General features: G+C 46.8%; 1 protein-coding gene across 2 annotated transcripts; it reads right to left on the reverse strand.

Annotated features, from left to right (window-relative positions):
• Positions 1-17,700: 17,700 nt before the first annotated feature.
• Positions 17,701-20,975, reverse strand: LOC112894478 (F-box/kelch-repeat protein At3g61590-like). Of its 2 annotated transcripts, none has more exons than XM_025962218.1 (3): positions 20,382-20,975; positions 20,180-20,256; positions 17,701-19,297 (listed from the first exon to the last, which is right to left on the reverse strand). In XM_025962218.1, exon 3 carries the CDS (start codon positions 19,265-19,267, stop codon positions 18,044-18,046), a length of 1,224 nt encoding a protein of 407 aa, XP_025818003.1. In that variant the 5' UTR covers positions 19,268-19,297; positions 20,180-20,256; positions 20,382-20,975; the 3' UTR covers positions 17,701-18,043. The 2 variants fall into 2 exon arrangements, with proteins under 2 accessions (XP_025818003.1, XP_025817994.1); XM_025962209.1 differs by having other exon boundaries at positions 20,180-20,262.
• Between the last annotated feature and the right edge of the window lie 3,813 nt (positions 20,976-24,788).

The following is a 24,788-nucleotide window of genomic DNA, read 5'->3' on the forward strand; positions in this document are numbered from 1 at the left end:
GGGACAGGTTCTGCTCTCGATAGTTGAGGGCGGCTTGCTCATCGTCAATCGTCTTTACCATGGCCTTGGTAGTGTTGATGGTGTGACGAGCCGTCCGCTCCTTCAGCTCCACCACTTTCTCCTTCTGGGCCACCGCCCTCTCCCGGGAGACGACCGAGACCTCCCGGTCAAAGATCCTACGCATCTTCTCATTGAGGGCCTCGCGCTCCTGCTCGAACTTGGCCCATTCCTCGGCGGCGTGGGAGGACACCACCTGGATGCGGTTCCCCAGCTGACGCTCCCAGTCAGAGATCCGAAGATGCTCCACCTCGAGCTTCTCCCACTCCCGCCGGAAGCCCGCTTCGGCCTCCTCCATCACCCGCTAGGCCTTGACCAGGAGGCGGGGAAGAGGGACCTCCACCGGGCTCGGGAGGAGGTGCCTCCCATGCACCATCTCCGGCTCATGCCCCTTCACGGACTGGGGGCCAGAGCTGGGTGCTCCCTCGTCGAGTCTCTAGCCACCTGCTTCTGCGGCCTCTGCTGCCACCACCGCCGGGGGCACCTCTGCCGCACCAATTGCTGGGGGTGCCTCTGCCGCGGTCGCTGCCGGGGGTACCTCTACTGCGGCTACCCCCGTAGTTGGCGCCTCCAGTGGTGTCTCCGCCGCGACCTCCTCTGCAGCTGGCTCTACAGGGGGCGCCCCCGCCATGGCTCCCGCTGAAGCCGCCGGAGTAGGCTCTCCGCCCACCGTGGCTGGAGGGGTCGCCTCCATTCGAGGTGCGGTCATAGCCACTGGAGCTCCGGCCCGGACCTCCGCGGCCGCGGGTGGGGCTGGAGGTGCTGTTGGTGAAGTTGCCGACCCCCCGGTAGTGGTTGTGGAAGAAGCCTGCTGGGGGCCGGACCTGCCGGTCGAGGAGTCGCCGGTGGAAGCAGAAGAAGAGGCAGGGCGAGTGGTCCTAGCAAGCATCATCAAGATAAGGATTAAAAAAAAAGAAGAGAGAAAGAGGACAAGGGGAATTAACCAGTCACGTGGAGCTCCGCACCCTCCATCTAGTCTGGAAGAATGGGGATTGGCTCCTCCCTGAGGCTGGCGTCCCAGGCGACCGACGGGGTAGCTCCACCGTCGGCGTCTCCGGTGGTGGTGGCGGGGCCTGCTGTTGCTGCTGCTGGGGTTGCGGTCGGACCGGCGCCTGGTGCTGCTGTGGGGGCTGAGGCGGCGGTGGTCGCTGCTATGGCGGAAACCGCCGCGGCTCCTCAGACCTCCCCTGCGGCTGCTGTTGGCGATGGGGCGGCGGCGGCGGATCCCGGGAGCTACTCAGCCCCCATGACTCCGTTGCCTTCTGGCGCTTGGGGTCCGGCTCCCTACAAAGGATCCATCACCGCGGCGGACCTCCGCAACCTGTCCTCCTCGTGGTCCCTGCTGCTCCGAGGGCTGGCCGCCTCTGGCTCCTTCCCTCTGCTGGAGGGTGCCGGGGCTCTGTGGATGGACTGGCCGGAGTTTGGATCGACGCGCTGGGGGCTGTCGGGCGAAGCGCTAGGGATCCAGATGCCGCGATTGGGGTCACCCCTCACCTGCCGGACCGCCAAGCCACCATCGTTGAGTGTAGGCAGAGACGCCTGGATCGCCTTCCGCATCCTCTGGTCTTCATACAGAGCATTGATCCCTCTCGGGAGCACCAGCAGCTCCGGGGCGTACGCCTCACCGGTCATCCCCCGGATTAGGACCTCCAGCTCCGCGTCGGATAGATCCATGCCGGCCCCGCGCTAAATTCTGCTGCAATCGTTCACCCCGGTGAACATGCAGGCCATCCTGGATCGCTGTTGCAGGGGAGCGATGCGGTGCCTCAGGAAGTCGCTCAGCACCATCATTGATGTAAGGCCGCCCCTCGCCAGAACCTTGACCCGGTCCAGTACTGGGTCGAGCTCTGCCGGTAGGGATGGCCTGGCTTTCAGCTGTTGCGGTCGAGGAGGGGCCCTCGGGTCGGCAGCTCGAGGCGGTCGTTGGCGTCGGTCAGGGCGATGACCTAGTCCATGCACCAGTCCTCCCACTTGGCGCTAGAGAAGGCGCTGATGTAGGAGCTGGACATCCCATGCCGCAGCTGGAAGTAGTAGGCGCCGATGGCGCACCTGCTCCTCCCAGACTCGACCAGGGCGTAGAAATGCATGAAGATGGTGACGCAGGGGCGGACTCCCACGAACATCTCCATGAAGTGGATGAACACCGACACGAGGAGAATGGAGTGGGGGGTGAGGTGCTGCAGCCACTACAAGAATTATGATTTTTTATGACAAAAGTCCTCATGACGAGGACAAATATCTTCATATATTGTAACATTATATGACAAAAAAATCTATGTCATCATATATTCATGAGCCCTTGAACTATTTATGACGACTCTCTTCTTTTGGTCACATATAGATGCCGAGTGTCGTCACAAAATGTCAACCAGAGTAGCCGATCGTCTGTTATGGTTTTATGACGACATGAAGTGGTTTTTTGTGACCTTTTTTCTATGTCACTGTTTGTTAATTATAACATGACAATCCCCAGCGTCATTATTTGAGCCATGGTCTTAAAAAAATCATAAATATATCAGCCGAACAGAAGTTGAACTTGGCCATTTCGAATCATTCCCCAAAATTCCCCAGTCCCACACAGCGGCGGGCGGTGTTCGGGCGGCGGGCGGGCAGCGTCCGGGTGAGCGGACCGCGGCTACCGAGCGCAGCTGCCGGCGGTGGGTAGGTCAGTGTAGCGTTGCGGGTGGGCAGGCGGAGCTTGGCGGGCGGCCTGGTGGAGCGCGGCGGGCGGCGGATCTCGGCGGGATGCTAGGGCGGGCGGCGGATGTCGACGTGCGGGCGGGCGGAGCATGTGGCTTCTGGTGTGAGGCCAGGGCGGGCGGGCGGGCGGACCCGGGCGTGAGGCCAGTGCGTGAGGGCAGGCGGAGTAGAGTGGTTTGAGCTCGGCGTGCGGGTGGCCTCTGGGCGAGCGTCAGTCGGGGTGGTAGAGCATGGCCGCCATCGTGCTGCCTCTGGGCGGAGCCGGCTCCCCCTCTCCCCAGCTGACGGCGCTGGACGGTTCCAGGCGACTGCTCTGGTGACGACGGCGCCATGTCCAAGTGGGGAAGCTCGGCTAGTCAATCGAGGGGCAGTAGAGCGTCCAGGATGGTTGAGCGCCATCTGGAGCCAAGCTCGAGGTGGGAGCTGCAGCCGTATCCACTTGGCAAGGAGACTGGACTCCCCTTGATCCCATGCCCTGACTGTGGGATGGTGAGGGTGATAGAGAGGCGGTCAGGGAAGGACACGACCGAGAACTACCTGCGTGTGTTCTTCAAATGTCCACGGAACTCGGTGAGCATCCACTTGTATGATTTGAGTTGAGAAGTTCTTCATCCCTGTTTATCCAGCTATGGTTAATGAAATTGTTTTTTTATTGTTGTAGTTTCCTAAGCTTTGCAGGTTCTATAAATTCCAAAGGCAGTATTTGGATAAGCTGGAGGAGCTTGGCATTGTCGCAATCCACAAATTCCCCCTGGCAGTGGACATTGGTGATGAAGCTGAAGAGGTAGTAGATGCATCATCTGGGAGAATGGTCATGAATATGCGGGCTGGTGAACTACAGATTGAGGCTAAGGTGGACAATTTGATGTGCAAGTTCAAGCTTTTGATGTTTGTTTTAGCAGTTGGTCTTGGCTGTGTGTTGATGTATGTTGCAGGCAGGCAGTAAAGTCAAGTTCACTGCATAATGTATTTTAGTCTTTGTAGGTGATGGTTGCAGTGTAGTATGAACAATGCAATCTAGTGCAGTTGATCTTCGCTTTTGTAATGTATGAACAATGTGGTGCATTTTCAAGCATTGCAATTTGGTGGATGGTCAAGCAAACTGGTTCTTTTTTCAAGCAATGCATTTTATTCATGTGTGAAACATTATGTGCCAATATTGGATGGGCTTGCATTCAGGCAAGCAAGAAATGAAAAGCAAAGAAATAGAATAGTGCATTTAGCAAACTTGTGCGTGATGAAATATTGGCAGAATGTATGTTACTTCTGGCCAATACATTTTGTGACAAATTATGTACATTCCAGGACATGGCCTTGGGGTTATAAAGACCCAGAAATACATTTTAGGACAGATTCTGGGCATCACACATGAAATCTGCATATATATATATATATGTCACATCATGTGAATGAAATCTGGACACTGTAACTTGCATCACACATGAAGTATACACTAAAAATAGAAACATTGCATATAAGGTCTTACAATCTCATAATTCAGATACAAATGTAGTAGCATAATTGAAATACAACAAAATCAATAACAGAAAGGTTCATGCATGGTTCACATATGTCTAGAAATGCAAAGGTCAATCAACATCACTGTCTTCTCCTGAAGTATTGCCTTCTTCTGGACTATGGTACTCAAGGTAGGTTTCATCTTCATCTTCATCTTCATCTTCGTGGTCTGCTTCATCACCTTGAGCAATATATTTTTGTCGACGGATGCTCTCGACGAGGTCTCTACTAATAGGGCTGCCTGGTTCATTATCCATGTGCAACAAATCCATATCTGGAGGAATGTCTCTCACTGCACCATCTCTTGATGAAATATGCTCCTCTTGGTATGCCTCTTGAGATCTCATTTGTACTTGTTCATGGATTGGTTGGTTTGTGTCGGACTCTTCGACATCAAATATATGTCGGTAGCCAAATTCTTGTAGCACTCGCCAATGTGGCCCTAATTTTGTATCTTCCAAGAAAAATACTTGTGTAGCATCTGTGTCCGTAATGAAAGGATCATCCTTATACCATCGGTCTGTGATGTTTATGCTCTTGAAGTAACCATCATCTTTCATCTGGTATGTCCTTCCCCCAAGATGGTACCATTCACATCGTAATAAGATAACAGTTCTACTCCCTTTGCTGTTCTTACTGTAACTCAACTCAATAATGTCTGTAATTGTCCCATAGAAGTCCATTGTGTCATCACCGTGAGTACCTGGACTTTTGATGGTGGAGTTCTGTGTCTTTCTATGTTCGTCACAAGCCATAGTGTGGTACCGTACCCCATTGATTATGCAGGCTGTGTACGAACGCACGCATGGATCTGGCCCACATGCTAGTGAGTACAAGTCTTCATCAACAAGTGTTGTGCCTTCATATTTCAATTTGGTAATCTGCAGGTAAAAAACATACAGAATTATTGAATTTGAAAATGTATTGGATCATAAATGATGAAGTCATGTTGTAGAAAGTAGCACACACATGATTCTCGAACCATGCAGCGAATTGTGTTGACATCTTTTTTTCAATATTGTATTGAATAAGCTAATTAGTTATTTTGCCCTATACATGCTGCAAAGGAAGAAGCTAATTAGTTATTTTGTGACACTAGTATTGAATAAAGATGGCTGTAATAGCAGGAATTACTCACCCTAACATTTCAAAGAATACTGATTTGTTAGTTCTTTTGCATCTCTTTTACAGAAACTGAATCCAGTTTCTGCTCTCTGTGCGTTTGATGAAACTAAGTAAGAAATGAAAAAACCCAGTATGAGCTGGAAAGGGATGAAAGGGTAAGGAATTTCCAAGAACATTTTGAGTCTCTAGGTATTCCAATACTAGCTCAGGAAGTTAGAGATATTTTTTCCAAAAAGGAAAGGTGCAAAGGGAAGACAATAGAGTCTGACAATGAATATGACCCATCCTCTGATATTGATAACCAATCTGACAGTGATGATGACTTAAATAATGAGGATAATACTGAGGTGAGATGCATTACTAGGCCAATTAACAAGTATGTTGTTAGTCTTTTTCAATCATGTACTTCATTGTAGTCATTTAATGTACTTCACACTTGTTCCTTAATTGATAAGATGCATGTTTCTCTTGGCAGGTACGAGCGATGGTTCCAGGAACTCACCCTAAGAAGCAAAAGACGGCACAAATGGCGGCTGCAAACCAGTTGCCACCGTGCTCGCCTACCAAATTTACTAGGAAACAGGCAGCCAGGCCTACTGGAGGTCATCCACCACCTAGGGATGCAAACCAGTTGCCATCGTGCACGCCTACCAGATTGACTAGGCAACAGGCAGCCATGGCATCGCCTGGAGGCCGTCCACCACCTAGTGAAAGATTGCCCTTGCCTCCTAAGACCGCTTCGAAAGCCAACCCTAAAACTAATCCCATTTCCAGTGCTTCTAGATTACCCAGCACCAGTCCACCCATATTTACGCCTGGTGGAAACACTGAGCATAGTACTCCTACTCCTACACCCACCCGTACCCTGTTTCCGCAAATTACTCCCACGACTAGTGTTAACCAATCAGTTCCTATAGAAACCTCGCCAGGTGTAGAGAGCTCTAGGCAAAGCAATGACATCAATGACTCAAATGACCAAGTTGATGCCGATTCAGAGGGTCATACAATGGAAGGAGAACCAGTTGGTGACTTTGTTCTAGGTAATCAATATGTGTTTCCAACCATTATTTTCTACATTCAATATCTACATTTGTGGCTGCTATAATAACCCATTTTGCATGTTATTTGCCAATGCAGCGCCCCAAAAGGAAGTCCGCAAGAAAACCATTGGGGTTGGATTAGAGAAGATGATAAAGAGAGGAAACAAGCTGCCTATCCAAGTGGCTGAAGGGAAGAAAAGACCTGATGTCCCACTTCAAGCAGCGAAGCTGGCATCAGAAACTGGTGTAGCTCTTAGAGAAAAGCTGCCTATCTACACATCTTGGAAGCTTTATGAAAAAGATGGGGGGCCAGCAGAAGTACAAAAAGTGCTTGACAAAGTGGCGGTGAGACACCTAATTCACTTCAACTACTTTCTTTCATTACTAGCTCTACTCCCATGTAAGAAATTTTGTCAAATAAATATTTTATGTGACTGCAGAATAGGTTGGATGTGGATGTTAAGAATGATGGACCAAGCAAATCTGCATGCACTGATATCATTAAGAAGGGAGTAAAGCAGCAGAGGTATCACCTAAAATGGAAGTACTTCGACGAGTCCCTGACAATGGAACAGCTGTTGGCTAAAGAACCTCCACCTAAAATGAAGAAAGAGGAGTGGATCGAGCTCGTAAAGTACTGGTGTGACCCAAAGAATCAGGTCCATGCCCTGCATCACTGCTTTTGTTAATATGCAATCAAACTGTGCATGTGAATTAAAAGTTTGCATTGCATTTGTGGTGCAGGAGAAATCTGCGAAGAATAAAGTAAACCGATCCAAGGTACAGCTTCACCAAAAAACTGGTTCTAGGTCCTACATAGCCTATCGATACAGCCTGGTAATACTATTGCTTTCACTTTGAGGCACTTTTGGGGTGCTTTTGGGTTGTATGTTCAACATCTTTAAGCTCCTGTTATGTTGCAAAGGAAAATGTAGTTCTTGGCTATTTGTAGTGCTTTTCCTCTACTGAATAACTATTTGTAGTGCTTTTCCTTTTGGAATTTATTTGCAGAGGGAAACTGAGAAAGATGGATAAAAAGGGCAAGTCTCTTTCTGATACTAAACATTTTGCTTCTTGTACTGTATGTGATTATTTTGTTCTATATGCACACTGATTGCCTGGTGTTCGGCTGGATCCTTTTGTTACTATGCAATGCAAACTAAGATGTGTGCTTCAAAGTCATCCAAGGCTTTTATGTGCTGTAGAGGCCTAAGTACAACAACAGCGATCCAGATGCTGTAGAGTTCTTTAGGGAATGTATGAATAGTTCCAAAAATGGTCGCACTCCTCTTGCCAATGAAATATATGTAAGTTCCAAAATGATTTGATACATCTATTGTACTCAAGTACGTGCCTAGCCTTGTTATTAACTGCATTCTCTTTATGTAGGAATGAATGGTGGCAGAGAAGGATAGAGAGCCAGAAGAAGGAGAAGCAAAAAAGTCTCCCACCAAGATTGTTGATGAAAGTCTTAGCGAGATCAGCCGCTCATCCACATTTCTTCCTAACATTGGTGCCCCTCGACCGTCAAAGACTGCTCAATCCTCATCGAGAGCAGTACAAGCACGCATCCAAGCTAAGTTTGAGGCAAGCCTCCAAGCTGAAAGAGAGGAAGCTGCTAGGAAGCAGGAAGAGTTGCAGGCACAGCTTCAAGCTCAGCAGGTCGCACTTGAAGAAAACCAAAATTTGCTGCGGCAGACCCAAGAGGAAGTGAGGGGGATGACTAACATGTTTGAGGAGACTAATGCGCTGCTGCGAGCTGTCCTGAAACTTCAGAAAGATTGAGGTATGACTGCAGTTTCTGAGGATGAGGCCTTTGTCTAAGCTTTTGCTACATTGCTTCAACTTAGTCTGTGCTTGGAACTTTGTGAGAACTAGGTGCCATCTGGTTGTATGTTAGATTGTGCCATATATTTGTATGTTTGCTGGAACCTGGAACAATGTGCTGCAACCTAGAACCTGGAACTATGTGGTTGAACAAGTATGCTGCAAGTTTGTGGTTGGAACATGTGTATGCATGATGGCTTCAATGAATTGTGTCGATCTGTGAATTCTGAATGATTTGTGAATTGTGATGTCAATCCTGTGGATGATGGCTGATATATGTGTATTATGCTTTTGTGTGCTGTGATGAAAGACCAGTGGGGTGACAGCCGTCATGAATGGAATGACAATTTGTGACGTCACAGACTTGTCTGCAAATGTGTGTAAATACCATACAAACCAGTACAAAACATGACAAAATATAAGTGTCACATAATCTACAAAAACTATACATGACGACACTGTGGTGTCACAAAAAACCATCCAAACTTGTTCTTCGTCTTACCATTTGTGACGACTTGTACATAATTTGATGCGTTGACTAGCTAATATATGACAGAAGTAGTGGTCATAAAAGGTAACAATATGTGATGCTACAAATCTTCCGTCACAAAAGATACAGACATTTTGTGACCATGGACCATAAAACCGTCACGAGGTACTTTATGTGACGGTCGTTTTGTGACGACCCTGTGACGCGGGGATCTTGGTCATAACATACTTTTTATGATCAATTTCGTACTTTACATGATAGATTCAGTTTGTCATAAAAGCCAAGATTTCTTGTAGTGAGCTGAAGCCCGAATTCCTCTATAAGCAAAAGGAAGGAGGAGATCGGAGGGGCTAGTCCGCAGGTGATATACGAGTTGAAGAGGACGAATTCCCCCACAACCAGATCATCGAGGGAACTCGAACCTGCCCATCTTCTAGGCAAGTTCCGGCGCGGTCCAACCAAGGAGGCGGCGCACCATGTCGAGCTGCTCTTGTCGCTGGAAGCGGCGAGGATGGCTGAGAGGAGACATGGTGGAGATTGCCGCAGATGGGAGGGAAAGGATCGTACGGAAGCAGGAAGGGAAAAAAGCACCGGGCAAAAAGAGCAAATCGCAAAGGTGCAAGAGAAGACGAAAGGGCGCAGCAGCGTCTGGAGAAGGCAAGTGCGAAAAGGTAGCCAATCCCTGTGGTGCATGCCTTTAATAAGACTGTTCCCCCTTTGAACTCCACGGCGACCGGGGGGAACCCAAAGAGTCGATCGCACCAAGCGGCGGCCTCTTACCCCCTATGACCGGTGGGCTCGGGCCCGCCAGTCATAGGCATGGTCGCTGGAGGCGGGAAGAAAAGGTGGAATCTGAACCGCCAGTACAGCGGGATGTGCACGGATAAGACGGGAGCTGAACCATCAGGCGCGCTGAACGCGGGCAGTGGACGTCGCCTCGGAGATCTCGCCGGAGGAGAAAGTCCTTCTTTGCCCCTTCGCAATGGGAGCAACCAGTCCACCCAGCGCAACACAAGATTATGGCCCCACCTGCGGGTTCGTACCTCACCCGAGGTGGGCCCGGGGGCCTCTGTCGGTACATACAGATAGGGGTACCTCCTACTAGAGTATCTAGCCCGAGGGGTGCGAAGTTATCCGTAACCTCGCACTAAGCTTCTGGGCGACAGGGCGTAAGGCCCAGGCCTGACAACTGGGGGCACAGTCTCCGGACCTCCTCCCACGTACTAGCAGGTCCGGTGCCTCCACGTGCCCGCAAGGACGAAGTGCTCAGGAACAGCTACCACGGGTCCGGACCACCGCGGGATGGTCTTGGGCCCCACGTGTGGAAGCCGAACCCCCGGGGGGCCTGAGCGTTTGGGCCAGCTAGGGGGGCCCGGACCTCCCACCCCACTAGCGAGGGGGTCCAGTGCCGACACGTGCCCCTGAGGAAGCGACCGCTAAACCAGCACCGCCACGTGTCCGGTGGATACCAGCCTTCTGCGAGAAGCCAGCCCAACTACCGCATTAAATGCAGGTGGTTGGAGTGCGCGCACCCAAGACAGAGCATGGGCTACCCACTGACACGTTGGGCAGGTATGGGTGACAGCATGGTAAGCCCGCCAGTTACCGAGGCGGTTCATAGGACATTGGGACGTATGGTCACATCACAGCGCCGCGCGGGTGGGCGAAGAGTTATTATGACCTGCTGCAGGAAGGCTACAATGTGCGCTACTACAGTGCGCAAAGGCTACATCTCGGCAGGTCAGTATAGCCCCTTCGCCTATCAGCGGGAGCTGACTCTACACCGACAGCACGATTCCCCCTATGCATGTCAGCGGCAGCAGACCCTATGCAAGCAAGACGGCACAAGACCATATCCAGACGGAGGATACGCACGGAGGCCGACGAGGAAGATCTCCGAATCTGAGGCATTTAAGGCTCCAATGTGTACTTATTTAATATATCGCCGAGTCCACCTGTCGGGGCCCCGCTCAGTGTACGCGCTCCCCTTGAGCATATAAAAGGGAGAGCGCGCACATTAGAAAGGAAGGTTCACACTCACGCAGGGTCAGCAATTCCTCCTCCAAACTTACAAACAATACATCACACATTGGACGTAGGGTATTACGCTCAGGCGGCCTGAACCACTCTAAACCCGTGTGTGCTACTCATGTTCATACGCCTCTAGATCGAGCATTCCTTGACTACCCCCAAACTCATCCTAAGCTAGGATTAGGCGGGTGTACTCTGCCACCCGGCTGGAGAAATCCTTCGACACTTATGCTCTTACATTTGAGCTCAAGGCTTCTTAGATGCTTAAGCTACCTAAGTAGTGCTTAGAAAATAAGGAGAGAGCGAGGGGTAGCTGGATGGAGTGCCGGGGTGTCGGCACTCTCCTCCTAGCTTGTACCTCTATGGATGATGGCTTCCTTCGGAGTGAAGTAAGTTCGTATTAGTGATTCTTTTCTGCAAAGTAGTTGAGTGAGATCAGTTCTCATACTCACGAGTTCATCACCTCGTATTTATATAGAGTGTTGTAGTTTGCTACAGGTCGACAGACGTAGTTACACTACAATAGTAATGAATAGCGTAGACGTGGTGTTTAGGAAGGTTATCCTTCATTTGCCTTATATCCCACAGGTTGCTAGAGGTAGGCCGTAGGTGGTGACAACCCTATCGGTCCTTTGTAATTCTCCACGTTCGGATATAGCGTAGAGCTGTTGGCCGGGGTCTCCTGGCAGACCATGGGTAAGCCGGTGCCCGAAGCGAGTATTTTGCCCGAGAGATCGACCTTTAACTCAATTATAGTGCTACCTTAGGAATCCTCTCTACCCTCGCCACCTATCTTGGTGTGTCCTTGTACCGATTAGAATAGAAGTTAGTACACACATGTTCCCTTGGATTCGATACCCTTGGAATACTCTGAGGTGAAAGCTACAACGGTATCCGTGCGCTTGCGGATTTATTCGCACATCGCTAAGATATTCAACAAACTTTCAAGCGCCGTTGCCAGGGAACGGTTGCTGTATCTTTCTTCGTATCTAGTCGTCCTTGTATCCCTTGTTTTTCTTTCCTTCCACCCTTACCCACGCTACCCATGGAGAAGCCATCCTTTCACAGCCTCTCTACCCCAAGGGGTGAGTTCTATGAGCCGCCATCTTCTTCTACATCTGACTATGAACTCGGTCCTGACCTTATCGCTTTGGTTTGGGAGCTTTCCTTCTCTGGGTTAAGTAGCGAAAACCCAGACCACCATCTGCATGAGTTCGAGCAGATGTGTTCATGCTCTGCCTTTATAAGCATGACACTAGATGTCCTCAGGTGGAAGTTGTTCACCTTCTCTCTTAAAGGGAAGACTGAGCGATGGTACATGTTTGCCGTAGGCGTCCCGAATGGCAGCCGGGACAAACTTAGAAAGAGATTCTCTATCACTTTCTTTCAGCAGAATGAGAAGGAAACTATAGGTACAACTTGGGCTAGATTTTCTCTCTTAGTGAAATCCGACCCCCACTTATCGATATTCAATCCATTGTTGCTTCACAAGTTTATAAGAGTTTCGATAAGGTTTCGGCCGACTATCTCGACTTCCTCACTAGAGGGGCATCTTTCCATGAGATTTCGGTTGAAGGTAGTAAAATCTTAGATCATATCTCAAAGAACACCTCCTTCATAGTCAAGTCTAAACCTCTCCGAGAAGAGTGTGAGTCGAGCCATGAGGATCTTCTAGCGGCCGAATCCGATTCTTTACCTTCCACATCGTCAAGTGTTGCCATAGAACCCTCATCTGAACCAGGAACATTGGAGGGAGAAGAAATTTGACCCCCGAAGTTCCATTCTCAATTCGAGGATGATCCATCTGGAAACCATAGAAATACCTCGGATCTCTTTGATGCCCAATTAGGGGAGGAACCTTCTTCAATCCACACCAATCAATCTAGAGATCCCTTGACAGAACCTTCCCTCAGGCCTACGATACCTCCTTCACCTCCTGATCCTCCCAACAAAGCAATTCTCAAGGAGGCCATAGAGGAGGAATGGTCGGATGGAGTGAGATGCTTTTCCAAAGCGATTTGGATTAGTTCACCATCTACGATCATACCTTGCTCTATAAGAGGAAATATCATAGAACCCTATTTGAACTCCATCATGGAGGTCAACATCATGCCATGGCACTTAGCATACACTCTTTTGGGCAATGTACCGCTAAAATCATCTGACAAGCTCCTCAGAAGTTGTCCATCTAGACACATCCTTGAATGTTGGGGGGTCGCAAGTGCCGTGCTACTCATTATAGACAGAATCAACGTCAACCTAGACTTCCACATCTTTGACATCCTTGATTCTGATCTTCTCCTAGGCTACCCGTTAGAAAAACTTCTCGATGCATCTCAAGGAAGCCTAGATGAAAAGCCTAGGTTAACCGCTTCAGCCATCACTACGTCTTGTTTAGAAAATCTTATGGCGAAGCCTCTTCCCAAGAAAAACCCACTTGAGAAGATGATGCATGTATCTCCATCCGTATCATTTGAAACCGTTCTCTTTGAGGTTGAAAAATCTATCACTCTCGAAGAGTACGGCTCGGAAGAGACCTTTCACCTTTGTGAAGATGAACGATCATCATCACCCTCAATCGAGTGTGAGCTTCTTTCCGCTGGCCCGAAGTATGTTGTTCTCAACCATGATTGAGATCCAACCATGATCTGTCATGATCAATCTCTCGAGATGGAGAATCCACGGGCTATGGAATTTTGTGAGACATCGACTCTGGATTCCGAAGGAAAAGATTCCATAAATGAGCATGGGAGCTTTATTCTTGAATTACCACAAGAATCATGCTTGTCAAAAGCCTCTCCAGAGTCGGCCATGCTTTGTGCCCCGAGCATGCACGAGGACTGCAACCACCTTAAGGTTCTTTCTTGCAAAGTCTTTAGAAGATTGGTTGTAGATGCATTTGTTTACCATAAATATTGCAAATTTCGTGGATGCACTGTGGCACTAACCTTGCAGCTAAAGCTTCAATAATACATCAACAATTGGTGGTGAGAGAGGAACACATCACCAATGATAGCTGCAAGAGGATATTGCCGTGGTCGAGCTTGTGACCGTAAACAAAGCACTGTCGGTGATAGCCCGTATCATCATTTTCCTTTCAAATAAAAGCAAGATCATGTCTCTAGGATAAACTCTCCTTCAGGTATTTTTGGTCGCTAACCATTTCAGTTAGAGATTAAAAAGAACGACGATCAAGTGATGCCTAAGAACATGAGAGCTACACCAACTACAACACCATGGTAACTCTTGGCAAGGGAACGATTACGAAGGAAAGCTTGAATTCCACACACTTGTGTTGCATTGCCCAACAATGCGAACTCCAATTGTGGGGGAGGTATGTGAGTACCCCAAGTAAGTTTCTTTCATGCCAATTCTTATATTGGTTTGGAGATGATGATGGTTCTTGTATCTTGCCCCTAAAAAAACCAAAAATATTTGAGTTCGAATAAAGTAAGGCTCTCTGGTTCTTGAACCAGTAGAGTCCATTTTGTTTCCATCTTTTGTTTGAATAAAGCACAAGGTACAAGCACAAGTGTATGGGAGATCCCTCAAATTCATCATTGCCATACACGCTCAAGATCTCCCACAAAGGTATCACACAACATCGACTGCGCCAACATGACAAGGGACAAGGCGAGAGTACCGGAGTGAGTCGGCCGCCCCTATGGTTTGGCCGAATCACCACTGGTCCGTCTCGACCCCCATCTTCTTCAAGAGCGATGGTTTGCGCAACCTCTCTACTCTTCTTGATTCGTGATGTTTGAATAAATTTTAAATCTGACTCACTGAACTCAAACTCAAAAATAAAATGAATCAGCATGCTCCACTTGCTCTACAAGTCTCCTACGATTTGCTTGCATATGTTTTATTCCATGCTTATCATCTTGATGTTTGTGAACGAAAATATTTAGGAAAGCATGCTCATGTAAGTAGTTGATGTTTGAGATATGGTTTGAATGATATGATCCTCGCTCTTACTGATTAAGTGCTTGGAAACGTTATTTGGAAATTTGAAAAAAAAAACCTTTGCATAGCTCCTTTTTTATTTGCCAAAGTCTTACCAAAGCCATATGATAAGATATTTTGAAAATCCTGTACATATATGCTGCTTGTCTATGCATTGAGCTTTTTCAAATCATTGTGACCCTTATGAGAATTCTTTTCATGCTTTCATGATCAAGATTTACGTGCACACCATATACCTCTTGCTACGTTCCTATAAGAAGTTAGCATTGTACCATCCATCCAGTCTATAAATAAATGCTCCACAATATGTGTGGATCTCTCTCTCCAGCTTTGGTTACCAAAGAGACATGGGCTATCAAAAAAATAAATATGGACACATGAAGGTCCAAGTAAAAGAAAAAAAATTGGACACATGAAGGTCCAAGAAAAGGAGAAAAAGATAGCCATGTTCTCAAAAGAATTTACAGAGAGATTTCTACTTGAACCTAGTCTTGCTTTGCGTATGATTTCATTACCATTCCACCTACACAACACATGTGACTCTAGATAAGATGCTTTTCTTTTGAACTAACCCGTGAAGGTTCCAACCGGGATTAGAAGTCCATATTTAGAAGTCCATATTTAGTACCGGTTGGAGGGACTAGAAGGTACCAACATAAATAGTTTCGATTGGAGGTTCCAACCGAGACTAACTTTCCCTTCCGTTCCCTAACCATTATATTCTGAACTAATGTCTAAGATTAATCCCAAGCCTAAATGTAGCCGGGACTAGTGCACGGAATCGATGTGCCCCTCTCTAGTAGTAGTGTTAGCCGGCCCTTCAACGACGAAAATAAATTGGATGAGTTGGACGAGTGTATAATGATGAAATGATTTTAGCATAGAAATCGAGGATGGGCAGGCGAATATAACAAAAAAAAAGGCTCATGGGCATCTGAAAATCAGAGTGACATAGCGACGGTCTTACAATTTAGGTAAGGAAATTATCTCTAAAAGGGCGGACATAGGCCCGTTTTATTGGTATACTAAGATTGCAAACATTTCCTTTTTCAAGGCTAAAGTTGTCAACGTTTACCACACATTCTTACCAAACTTGCATTGACTAATGTTAGCATCGAATTGTTTGCCCACTTTAATTAGTATAGTGCATAGGAGAATCTTACCACACTTTTCTTAATATTTGATAAGTGGGACCCAAGTGTTAGAGAAGAAATCTTGCTACCACCAAACAACTACTAACTAACCAACCTTAAGCGTGACACAATATGTTGACTTCAAACCAACTCTCCCATAGGTTAACACAAGAATGACATGGATTATGTTAACACAAAAATTCGTGTGCGATTGCATCAGCACGTTCAGATGGCACGTGCAAAGAATCTTCCTATCTTCCCTTCTCTACTCGAGAATGGCCAGTGCCAGGTGAATCCGTTGAAAATTTTTGTTCCTGTACTCTGGTGTGCTGGTAAGCCTAGTTTGGGCGTGCAACACGTACAGCGTCACAGATACCATGTGCTATCTCTGTCCGTCTATCCAAATCCATGGTGAAAAATATTAAGAGACAAAAACACTGACGTGCTTACAGAACCCATCTAACATCATAACATGGGTTAAACGTGGCACATGTTTAAGTTCTGGGGAATCTTAATCTCAGCCCAGAATAAATATAATGATGATAGGGCAGGGGCACCAATCACCAGTGCCTTTGCATGGCCCCTTTATTACTCTTTTTTTTGTTCCCTTGCAGGGCTTTCTTCTATTCTATCAGAGGAAAGTTTCAGACTCGACCAAAAAAACAAAGTAACCACAGAGTCAGGTTTGATAGCGTGCATTTAATTATACCATAGTAGCAAAATCCCTCACTAAGGAGAAACTACCGAACCAGTCTACAAACTGCTCCCCATCCATAGCACATCAAAACATCACCAGATCTCTAGTAAAAAAAAAAATCACCAGATCTTGCCCCTTGCTGGTAAGTTGTAACCTGCTGCTGTCACTCTCCAGAGCTCACACCTACACCTACTACCCATTCACATGCAACCAAAAAATAGTTTCTCTGAAACCAGAATGGCACACAACTCAAAAACAAAACAATTTACATCCTTCCTTGCAAAGAGCACAGGTGGCCTTTCCACAGGCTTTAGCAGCAAACGTTTCAGTACAGATGCGTAGATGCTGCTTTCTAGGAAGGTAGTACCACCTGCTTTCAGTACAGATCGTCAGACGGTTCACACGGGGTAACAAAATAATGTTGGAGTTTCCATCCAACGGTCCAACCCCACTGAGGCACAGAGAGAGGGAGCCTCAGATGTCCATCAGGCGCTCTGATGCAGCATGCTTCTTTACCTGTCTTTGCGCCACGTACACATGCAGTGCAAATGCTATTGGATGCATGATAGAGATGCAGCATCAAAAATTCAGAAGCAGGCACAGATTCTGGTAACAGCAACATGTACTGCTTAATTGATGTATGATATAGCATTTCAGCAGGAAGATAAAGAGGAGAGCATTAGGCATCGCACTTCAGCATTGGCTGCAAAGGATTTGGAAAGAAAACTGAATCAGGCTTAGAAGTGAAGTACTAAAACACAACTATGTGACAATTTAATAGATGCTAAGCAGCCAGATATGTGCACTGTCTTTGCATTTGCATAACATTGCTTTATTAAATTGCTGGAGATTAGTAATATACAACAACAACAATATACAAGAAGCTAAAACACTTTGGTGGGTCAGTGTCAGGCAGATCGATTTTATTTGTAAACAAAACAAAGGTATGGGACCACTAACAGAGCAACAGGCTCTGCTGTTCATAAATGGCTCCAAGGAAGCCACAAAAGGTACTCTGTCTCATGTACTGGTTCCTGCTCAGATGTGTTATGTATTGTATGTTCAATTGCTGCTAACATAAAACAAAACATAATTCAGCAGCAGCAGAGATTTAAGGATAGTAAAACAGGAATGATTAAATTTTCTGAGACAAGGAAGCACAAATTTTGCAGGGAACAAAAGAAGAGTAATCCGGAAACAATAGTTCATGTGTAATTCGTTGACATCATCTCTCCCTCCACTATTGAACCAAGTTAACAAAAATATCGGCAAAGTTAATTGACCACTTCAATTAGAAGATATAACCAATACACCAGCAATGAATAGAATAGATCTATAGAATTGAACATTTTGTGTTCAAGTGTCTTCCAACGACAGCATCTCATCCTGACTTCGGCCACTCCAAAACCAGGCAAAATATAATGTAAGGATTCTGTGGAGGTGGAACAAATTAGGAACACTAGGAAGCAATGTCCAGCCTTGGCTCGAAAGAGAAACCAGTGAACAGCTGCAGCGGAAACCTCTTCGACACAGGGCTCTTCGCTGACCACTTCCACAGCTTCTGGTTTATTTCAAAGGTAAGAAGAGCCGGCGATCCATAGCTCTGGATGTAGATAAGGTCATCTGCTCCGCAACTTGCAAAAACATCGTCGAACTCACCAAATCCTTGAAAAAACTTGTGAGGCATTCGAGCAACCTCACGCCACCCTTTGTTATGGAGCTCCCAAATGCCAATTCCCTTGACGATCCCAGGCCTGTCTTGCTTGCCAATGCCACCAACCAGTACAAGCCTCTCACTTAGGTTCATCAACCGGCCACATGTAAGAGCGCATGGCACTGGAATAGCCATGCTCATTAAAGAAGTGCGGTTAGGTCTTGCAGCAAGATCATACATGACAAGACAATGGCGATGCTCATTATTGTTCACTAGAACTCCTGTGGAGTACACCAAGTAATACAGTATTCCGCCACAGATGACACACTCATCACCTCCTCTCCATCCGAGCAGTACTCCAGTAAAAGGAGTCACCCAATTACCAGTGACTGACTCATACAAATGGATGGTAAACTCCCACTGATAATTCTCTGATGGAACCTGGTTGCTCCTTGCAACAGCCACTGTGTACTGATGAGAACTCCTGTCCACAGAAAAGGCAAGAGCACTGTAATCAGCTGTTTTGCCTCCAGGAGCATCAAGAAGCCGCTTCCAGTCCTTAGTGATGGGGTTGCATACCATAATGCGGCGCCTGTTCTCACTATCCATCAGGCACACCAACCCAGCCGACGAGGATGTGGACCAGTTGCTCTTCTCAATGCAAGGGAAATCAAATCCATACCACTTGCGGAGGCTTGGGTCATAGGCAAAACCTGAAACTGCATCCTCACTACAAGTAAACATGAAGTACCATGGCTTCTGGGGCACCATTTTACTCCATGTCTGCCTCTGGGCATGCACAATCTCGTGCCACCTCTTGCAGACAGACCCAGATCTTATGATACTTGCAACAGGCAAGAAGGAAAGAACCTTCTCTAAGAGATCATCAGGGAGGACAGCGTCCAATGACACTGCCACATCCCCATTCCAGTCATCATCGCTGTCTTCAGAGATCGGTCCATATTCCATGACCTGTGAACCCATGTAAGAAGGATACAGCTCCCACTCTTCCGACCCCATTGCCAGCATCCAGCGAAAAAAAGTAGCTAAAACAAGACCCTGCAAGAGATAATATTGCACAAAAATAAGGGATACATAAATTTGGGAACCTCTAATGTAGAGCTAAACCAGTATTTTAATCCTAAACCATTTTATTGTGAGATTATAGTGTGCATGTAAATAGAGAGGAAATTAAGGTCACATATTCAAGTTTTGACTAATAGTCCATATCGCCATATGCAAATAAGACCAAAACCACTTGGTGGCTGTCTACATCTCAGAATAGAAGACTTCACAGCTCATCACAATTGACAAGAACCAAACACCAAAAGTATTGCCATTTCTTTAACAGACTAAGCTCGCCTAAATGGAAGGGACAATAATCAAACCTGACCAATCTAGCCTTCCAACGATAGAAAAGACAGTAGTAAGATTAAAAAAAACTGGGAGCTCTTCTCAATCATTTTTTATTTAAAAGAAACTTTTCTTAATCCTCATGTTTGTTTTCTCTAATGATAATTATACAGATAAATGTGACAAAAACAGCTGTTAATAAGACGGATCCCGGGGGAAGAAATAGCAGGAACATGGACAGTAACGTCTCCATCACAAATGGAACCTCTCTATATTTTTTTAAATGAGAAAACATGGATTATTTGCCACCACGTTCAATTTGCCGCGGAAAGGGCCACATCACGATCATTAAAGGCACAGACAAATAAAGCAACCAGCACAGGCAAGGTAGCCAAGAACAGCACTATCTACCAACCAAATTTTACCAAAACCGCACCAAGAAACACATGCCCAATGTCCACCAATCCTTGAGGTCCGCACAAAATCAAGCACTAATCCGCATATTAATGCAAGAAGTACAAACGAAAACTCCCCAAATAATCCAGTCCCGGTGTACATAAACATAAATGGGGAAGATTACGCGGTTACCTCTCCTCAAGAACAGAAATCAAAGAAAAGATTCCTCCCTTTCCGAATCCACCGCCGCCGGCGGGTCCTGCTGAGCCCTGATCCTTCAAGAAATCGAAGAAAGATTCAGCGCAGACGAAACAGTATACAAAAAAAATCAAATCTTTCCCCCACAAATCAAAAACCAAGAAAGTCCGCACCAAGAAAGAGAGAAAGAAGATACCGTTGGCCGGTTCTTGCGGTTGGGCAGTCGGAACCGATGGGATTGGGCGCGGAATTTCCCCAATCTGGTGCGGGCGGGAGGGAATGGAAATGGGGGGAAGGTGAGAGGCCTTTCTGCCCTTCTACTCCAAGAGATGGAACAGTGGCCTTTCCTCCTCCCCTGACCTATATAGCTTAAGGCCGTGAGAGAGAGGCGAGAGAGTTTGGGAGGTCCTCACCATGAAGAGCTCGAGCTCCTCGCCTCCCGACTGTGCCCCGCCCGCCCGTGCGAACAGCTCGGCAATTGGCCTGGGCACCGCGGACGGGCGCGGCACTGGGCGCCGGTCCGTGCCGTGCGGACGGGCGCGGCTGTGTCCGCCGCCCAGTGCGGCGCGGCTCTGCTGCCGCGCGGACGGGCGCGGGCCCCCGTGCCGAGTGGCCTCCCGTGCGGCACGGCCCCTGTGGCCGGGGATGGGTCCTCGCCGGAGCAGGAGAGGGGCAGTTGCCGGGGATCACCGCAGCCAGGAGAGGAGCGGCCGCGGATGGATTTGGGGAGGCGTCGTGAGCATTCGTTCGGCTGCAGCGACGAAAGAAAGGGGACAGAAATAAGGGTCTTCGGCTTCCTATTAAAAACGAGTTGTGGTGTCCTGTACTTAATTACTATATACGTGTTGTGGTAAAAATATTTTTTACTAATGGTCTATGACAAAATTCAGATTCTAACGGTATCCACGGACCAATTTTGCCTATCTAATTCTACTTAGGCATTCTCATACCGATTTTACAAAGTTCTAGCTCGAATGTCTGGTTCACGTATTTTAAGGTTAAAATTTGGTTTGATAGGCCACACACAAGAGCAGATCCTATATTTTTCGATGGCCTATTTCAAACATTAAAATGGCTCACACTTTTTCCTCCTCTGCTCTATTTTGGTGCAATGCTTCCACCATTAGATATATAGACTTTCTCTTTCTCCTTTGTTCCGCTTCTACCTCCACGTCTCTCGAGTTGCATGGAGAGACGTGAAGGGTATTATTTTATTAGATTTGTTTTATTATTAGGGTTCTTATCCTTGCTTTAAAATATAATTATAATTTTATTCTCATTTTTAAGAGTAAAATCATGTTAAATTATGAATAGTGAGGGTAAAATTATAAAATTAAAATAAGTGTAAAATTATAATTGTACTTTAAAATAAGAGCAAGAGTACCAAAATCCTTTAGGATTGGGGTTATCCTATGCTCTTCTCCCAAGCAGGTCCAGAGGGATGACCATGGGCGGCGCATGGATCCAGTACCGGTTAGCTAAAAGAAGGCGAGGAAGGTTGGCGGAGTGAGGCCGAGGATGCGTTGGAGCAAGTAGTAGAAAGACGGACGGGTTTCTAGTGTAGCTAGCTAATTAATGAAGAAAATTTGTTAGCAATAAGACGGATCGACTTACACGGACTGTTATGGGCCGACCGATAAGTACTTAAATAATTCATACAATGTATATATGAAACAACATGAGAATGTGGAACAAACTGATTTGTCAACTATATATATGGGAGATTATCAAATTGACTTGTAATAAAATAGATGCCATGTATTATGTACCTAATTATAGGACTCTTTGAAAATTTTACACCTCTAAAGTTAAATTTTTAAAAACAATTATAAGTGTCGGTGTTTAACCTCCAAGCCCACCGAGCAATATCACAAAGATGGTAGATTGTAGGTGGGGTGTCACCGAGATCAGGACTCGAAGGTGCAAGGAACACAAGATTTAGATAGATTCGGATCGCCGAAAGCGTAATACCCTACGTCCTGTATGGTAGTTTATATTACCTTAGGTGCTGATGTGTTTCGAAAGGGTCCCTATCCGCCCTTATATAGTCTGGGGGACAAGTTACGTGAAAATTCTAGCCAGATACGAGCTTAGAAGTTCTACCCGAGTACTGTTCGGATAGTTTCCTTCTGTTCCGACTAGTTCTAATACGGTACATTCGGGTAGTTTCCTTCTATTCCGACTAGTCCTAATACGGTATAAGTAGTTATAATTGATGTAGGGCAGGGCCATGTCCCATCCCTTCTGCTAGAATATGTACGCCATGTGCGCAGTTCCGTGGTCTTGGGTTTGACAAGCTCCCGAGCTCTTCGTAGTCGAGTACTGCAAGCTTCCGAGTACTTTTGAAGGCGTCTTCAAGTTTTTCTGAACTTCATCTTGAAGGTGTCTTCCGAGTACTCCCTTGACTGCATCAAGGTTGTGAAGTGCTTATGCCCCGATTAGTTTTCAAGTCTTCTTTTATATAGGGTGCGATGAAACTTGAACTCCATATGGAGTAGCCCCCGAGCCTTAGATTGAATCGAACAATTAGGCTGAGGGTCAAATTGGTCTTAAATCTTCTGCTCTTATCTTGCAAAAATTTGAAAAATAAACCATCGGTAACACGTGTCCCGCAGCCTCCGAGCCTTGAGTCCAAATGCCAATGTTTGGAAAAAGGATCCAAAGAATCGTGGCATAGATCGTGTAAAATATTAATAATTTGAATTGATGGTTAAAATAGAAAAATTGGCTCAGTAATTTGAAAACCTTTTTTTGGGATGGTATCCTGAAAAAATGGTTAAGCAAATAACTTTCCTAAAAATTTTCTAAATTACTGCTCAAAATAAATCTTATTCCGAGATGAACTCTTCTGCTTCTGCACGGTGATACGCCGAGTTGTTTCCTGCACCCAGCCCCAAGCATGGGAGCCAGACAAGCCGCCGAAAACACGCTGAGTGCCCTCTTGCGCCCAACCCTCGAGCACAGGAGCTAGACGAGCTGCCGAAGGTACACCGAGTGCCTTCTCACGCCCAGCCCCCCAAGCATGGAAGCTAGACGAGCCACCGAAGGTACGCCGAATAGCGTAGGTACCGACCGAGTCAGAGGAGATACACCACATGGTCGGCGGCGCCAGCCCCCAAGCTGGGGGTCGGCCGAGTCGCTACTAGCACGCCGAGTGATCTGTACTGACAAAGTAATGGCCAAGTAAGGCAGTTGTCGGGAGCATACCTCACTCAACGACATGGTCCCTATCTGATCCCTTAGCTTGATTTATGGGTGATTGTCAACGAAGCCGTAGCAGTTGTTGATGAAGCCAACTAGTCGAAATCGATTCCGTCTAATTTCAATCATCGGTGTATCGGCGGCGCGAGCAGGAGTTGTACCGAGTAGTCGAGGTAGTCGGCGACGCAAGCTGAAGTCATGCCGAGTAGTCGTTGTAGTCGGCGACGCAAACTAGAGTCGTGCTGAGTAGGCGAAGAGTAACAGCAGCTGCGGTACACACCATAGCCTGATGGAGATCAGCATACAGGGCGAGATAGGGTTGCACAGCCGCACAACCTTCTTGAGCAAATGCCATCGGGCATTGGATGGAACTCAAATTGCATGGACTCCTGGTAGACAGGAGCCGCTTTTTCAAATAGGAGTCGGGTATGCTTTTCCCCCAGATTGGATTTCATCTGACCCGAGAAGTCCTGGTGCAGCACAATTCGAAGTTACGTCGAGAGCGGACTCCTCCTCGATCTCCTTAGCTAAGTCAGGGAGTATGGGAGTGAGGCCCCTTCACTAACATTGAGTACTAGTCAGGAATTAGTAATTGAAATGTTACTGGAAAGATGGGAACAAAGCCCCTTCAATAATGCAAACTATGCGTAATACTAGTCGGAAACTAGTAAACGCAGTGTTACTGAAAGTATGGGAGCGAGACCCCTTCAGTAACATAGAGTACTAATCGGGGACCAGTAAACGGAGCATTACTGGAAGTATAGAAGCGAGGCCTCTTCAATAACATAGAGTACTAGTCGGGAACCAGTAAACTGAGCGTTACTGGAAGTATGGGAGTGAGACCCGTTCAGTAACATAGAATACTAGTCTGGGACTTATAAACTAAGCGTTACTGGAAGTATGGAGGAGAGGTCCCTTCAGTAACATAGAGTACTAGTCAGGAACTAGTAAACTGAGCGTTACTGGAAGTATGGGAGTGAGCCCCCTTCAGTAACATAGAGTACTAGTTGGGAACTAGTAAACTGAGCGTTACTGGAAGTATGGGAGCAAGGCCCCTTCAATAATATAGAGTACTAGTCGAAAATTAGTAAACTGAGCGTTACTGGAAGTAGTTGATAGATAATCACGTAGATGCTTTATTTGGCTAATTAACGGGTTCCACTAGGCATTGCCAAACGAGACGACCACTTTTGGCAATCGCATGGCTCGACTGTGATAGAGTTTCCTGAGCTTAGCCTTGAAGAAATTGAATCATTTTCTTCTTTCCCGAGCCCATGCCGCTGGCCCTGTCCTTAGCCCCGGAGCGTTGGTAAAAAAGGCCCGTGATATGAGGAATAGGTGACAAGAGATCGGTTGGAAAAAGATTTCACTAATTAGGCTGGACATTCATTAGGTACGTCTG

This window comes from Panicum hallii, chromosome 1 (assembly GCF_002211085.1).
Source record: "Panicum hallii strain FIL2 chromosome 1, PHallii_v3.1, whole genome shotgun sequence".
Classification (NCBI taxonomy): domain Eukaryota; kingdom Viridiplantae; phylum Streptophyta; class Magnoliopsida; order Poales; family Poaceae; genus Panicum; species Panicum hallii.

Excerpts from the sequence above, each read along its gene's own strand:
- LOC112894478 (XM_025962218.1), bottom strand. The coding sequence starts at position 19,267 with ATGCTGGCAATGGGGTCGGAAGAGTGGGAGCTGTATCCTTCTTACATG.